At 37.9% G+C, this 4,838-nt stretch overlaps 1 protein-coding gene across 1 annotated transcript; it reads right to left on the minus strand.

Moving 5' to 3' along the window:
* Positions 1–377: 377 nt before the first annotated feature.
* On the minus strand, positions 378–4,490 carry LOC139547500 (olfactory receptor 11A1-like). Its single transcript, XM_071356372.1, has 2 exons — positions 3,652–4,490; positions 378–924 (listed from the first exon to the last, which is right to left on the minus strand). The coding sequence occupies exons 1-2, from the start codon at positions 4,488–4,490 to the stop codon at positions 864–866; spliced, it is 900 nt and encodes a 299-aa protein (XP_071212473.1). The 3' UTR covers positions 378–863.
* Positions 4,491–4,838: the final 348 nt, after the last annotated feature.

A 4,838-nucleotide genomic window follows, 5' to 3' on the forward strand; every position in this document is an offset into this window, starting at 1 on the left:
GGCATATGCTTCTAAAAGCCAATGAGGAGATGGGAGAGGCAGGACTTTCAGCGCGTTCTGCGCCACAAATAGAAGCAACTTCTATTTTAGTACCTGGCAACGCAGACTCTCGTTGGCGCGCGCGAGCAGTGTGGGTCCAATAATGATTGTATGTGTACATTTATTTTGCAACGCTCACGCACATGATGTAAGCGGTGTGGTCAGCATGTAAGATTTACTTATACTCAGGTAGACCTAACCAGAAATGACTGTTTCCAGTTCATTCTACAATGGGTCACAAGCTCACTACACAGCAGTTCCACAAGTTCACTATAAAACTTCCCAACTGTTTGAACTGTTCAAAAGTTAACTGTTGAGGCCACGGTTGCCGCTAGCGGCACTCCTCCCACATTCCATTGAAAAGGCAGAGCGGCAAATTCAAAAAACAAAATTGAAATATTTAACTTTCACACATTAACAAGTCCAATACAGCATTTGAAAGATAAACATCTTGTCAATCCAGCCAACATGTCCGATTTTTTAAATGTTTTACAGAGAAAACACCACATATATTTATGTTAGGTCACCACCAAATAAAAAAAGACAGACAGACATTTTTCACAGCACAAGTAGGCTGCAGGTAGCATGCACAAGCCAACCTAACTAACCTAGAACCAACCTAAATAACCTAGAAAAAACTACCTCAGATGACAGTCCTATAACATGTTACACAATAAATCTATGTTTTGTTCAAAAAAATTGCATATTTTAGCTATAAATCAGTTTTACATTACTGCTACCATCATAGCTACAGTCAGAAATCGCACGGGAGTAGCCAGAGTAAATACAGACACCAACTACCTAATTACACATCATAAATCATTTCAGACAAATATATGGTGGATAGCTAATGAAAGACAAATATCTTGTGAATACAGACAATATTTCCGATTGTTGAAGTGTTTTACAGCGAAAACACCACATATATTTATGTTAGTTCACCACCAAATACAAAAGACAGACAGACAGTTTTTCACAGCAACGGTAGCATGCAAGTAGCTAACCTAACTAACCTAGAACCAACCTAGAACCAACCTAAATAACCTAGAAAAAACTCCCTCAGATGACAGTCCTATAACATGTTACACAATAAATCTATGTTTTGTTCGAAAAATGTGCATATTTTAGCTATAAATCAGTTTTACATTACTGCTACCATCATAGCCACCATCACAGCTACAGTCAGAAATCGCACGGCAGTAGCCAGAGAAAATACAGACACCAACGTCAACTACTAATTACACATCATAAAACATTTCAGAACAATATATGGTGGATAGCTAATGAAAGAATAAGATCTTGTGAACAGAGCCAATATTTCCGATTTTTGAAGTGTTTTACAGCGAAAACACAATATATCGTTATATTAGCTTACTACAATAGCTAGCACACAGCAGCATTGCTTCTAGTCAAACGGTAGCATAGCACAGTTCGACAGATATATATGAAAAAGCATCCCAAATTGGGTCCTTATCTTTGTGGATCTTCCATCAGAATGTTCTCCAAGGGGTCCTTTGTTCAGAACCGACTTTATTTGGATCCATAACGAACGATTTCCCTCAGAATTAGCAAGCAACATTAGCTAGCATTGCTAGCCTCTCGTTCTTGAACCAATTCTTGCGTCGCATCACGTCTAAAGTCCAGAATAAATTTCAATAATATAATTAAACTATATTGAAAAAACATACTTTAAGATGATATTGTGACATGTATCAAAGAAAATCGAAGCCAGAGATCATATTCACCTTTAAAAAGGTTCTTCAATGAGCCGAGTACAGGTCAGACTTCGCGCCCAGAAAATAAATAAAAGTGCGCACGTCTCAGTCCAAGACGTTGTGTTCAGTCCCTGGTCGAGATAATCAACTGATTTTTTCTCTCACTTCCGCATTACACACAGGCGAAGGCGTATGACGTGTTTCTACAGTCATAAGTGACATGCCCTTTTATAGACAAGCTCCTGAAGAGAGAGTTCGATTTTGGAAATCTCAGTTCCGGTTAGGAAATGGTCTGTAAAAGGAGTTCTGTTTCACTTAGAGAAATAATTCAAACGTTTTTAGAAACTAGAGACTGTTTTCTATCCAATAGTAATAATAATATGCATATTGTACGAGCAAGAATTGAGTACGAGGCCGTTTAAAAATCATACGATTTTCTCCAAAAGTGAAAACAGCACCCCCTTGTCCTCAACAGGTTAAAACTCAGGCCTCCCAGGAAAATACTTTTTACATATTTTATTTCAAACACATTTCTTTATGTTCAACAAGGTCACTACACATCAATCACCAGGCCATTACTTTAGACTTCAAACATGTGTTTTACTTCAAAGAAACAGGTGCACTATCAAGTTACATAATGACACACTAAATATCGTGAGAACGGAGAGGATGTCATTAAGAGATCAATGAGAGGACAACCAAAGGACACAGAAAAACATAATCACTTTTTACAGCAACCGTCTACTATATTCTCTCTAGTACACTTTCAGGTCCTACACTCCCAGAGGGGATGACAGAAGGTGTCCCCCCTAAATTGCACCCTATTCCCTTTATCAGGGGTATTATATTCTTACCATATGAGCTCCGGAGCGTGCTGGTCTTCTGTTCTACCTGATTATTAATTGCACTCACCTGGTGTTGCAGGTCTAAATCAGTCCCTGATTAGAGGGGAACAATGAAAAAAAGCAGTGGAAGTGGCTCCGAGGTCCAGAGTTGAATAGGGTACCATTTGGGATGCAGTCAAGACCAGCCGTGCCTCTACAGGAGCCCCTCGGGTCTCTACAGGTTACTAGCTGCATTACAGTAGACTTGGTACCTAATGACTCAATTAAAACGTTTTTTACGGTCTTATTATTGGCTTCTGCTTTCCCCATGGTAAAGTGTGGATGGAGTATATTAAACAATGTGTTTTATACATCCATCCTCATGAGCCTTATTGGATTATTACATTCTGTAGGTCAAACATATCTCACAGTGACCCTGGAAAAACAAGATGCCTTATCTCAATAAAGGTATCTGGTCCAGACAGAATATAGTTTGTTTTCATGCTGAAGTATTTCCCTAGAATTCTCTATGAAAATGTACCCACTGAGCCCATTTTCCATTAGTGACCTAAAGTTGGGCTATAAGGTGGGCTTACCTTGTACACATTTACATCAATTTATTCACTGTTGTTGATTGATCCAGACAGTTTTGCATATCTTGATTTATTTGGCTGTGTTTACACAGGCAGTCTAATTCTGATCATTTGCCAATAATTTGTCTTTTGACCAACCAGATCAGATCATTTGCCAATAACAAAGATCGGAATTGGGCTTGCTATGTAAAATCAGCCTTACTTAATTACATTTAAGTAAGGAATTCAAAGTCATGAACTTCTTCAGTGAATTTTTTTTAATATGACATTATTTCACAAATCTGATTTGCCGTCCTCACCCCCATTCATTATTGCGACTAGCCTATCAGTAACAAAACACAAGTCAACATCACAAAAATCTAACAATCAGGACAGAAAAGGTCACACTAATGTTTAGCTTATGTTTTAGGGTACAGACCTACAGGTAGTATGTTTTTACAAGCCTGTCTGATTTTAGTCATCCTAACTCCAAACACAATAGGATTTAAAAGTGGCTGGCACATCAGATAGTACACTGATAAAATAGTGTGAAGTACAGTTGGAACATTTCTCATAGACTTTTCAAATCTACTCTGGAGCAGATTTAACAAACAGCCGAAAGAGAAGTTGAGCAGCGAGGCCAGATGAGGAGTACAGGTTCTGAAAGCTTTCTGTCTGGTCTCGATGGAAGATTTCAAACAAATAGTCAGAATCTTAATATACGAGAACACAATAGTAATTAAAGGGACAGCGACAGACAAAACAATACTGTAGAGTCCATAGATGTTATTAACTGTCGTGTCTGAAGTTGAACAGGCAAGTTTTACTACCAGGTAGTTGTCACAATACACTTTGTCCATGATGTTCCCACACAATCGCAAACGAATAGTTAAAGACAGTATTATGCTGAATTTTCCAAAAGAGTACAACCATATTACACAAATTAAAATACACACCTTGCTGGGTGTCATGATGACGTTATACTGTAGTGGAGAACATATAGCAAGGTACCTGTCGTAGGACATGACTGCTAAATTGCTGAATTCAATAGATCCATATGTGTACAAGACAAATATCTGTAGGTAACAGCACACAGTGGAAACTGTATGGTCATCTGAAACCAAATGAGTCATGAGAGCAGGAAACAAAGCAGTGCTCCCATACAAGTCATTTACAAACAAACTGCACAGAAACAGATACATTGGTTCATGAAGGCTTCTCTCCATACAAATAACCACAATAAGCACTGTGTTTGCAAAAACTATGGAGACGTATAACACAGTTATTGTAATGAAATACAAGTACTTTAAGTGTCCAATGTCACTATATCCAGCTAGCATAAATGACGTGAATTGTGTTGAGTTCATAATTTTCCCAATAGTATAGAAATATTTGTAGATATATTTAGTTCACAAGTGAAGGAAAACAGTGTCCAGGTGAAATTATTAATCTCTTATTGATTCAACATTTCTTCATTCTTAGAATTGCCATCGATTATCAACTCTTTGCATTATTACCACAGTATTACTATTCAAAGTGATTACCCCCATAGGCATCATCATGGAAAAACATTGTTACCTGTGGCTGTGATGGACAAATGCAATTGACACAGTTACAGTTTACCGGTCTTTGCTCTACTGTTACACTTACAAACACTGCAATCATAGTGTGTGAATCAAACAGGATGC

This window comes from Salvelinus alpinus, chromosome 21 (genome assembly GCF_045679555.1).
Source record: "Salvelinus alpinus chromosome 21, SLU_Salpinus.1, whole genome shotgun sequence".
Taxonomy (NCBI): Eukaryota; Metazoa; Chordata; class Actinopteri; order Salmoniformes; family Salmonidae; genus Salvelinus; species Salvelinus alpinus.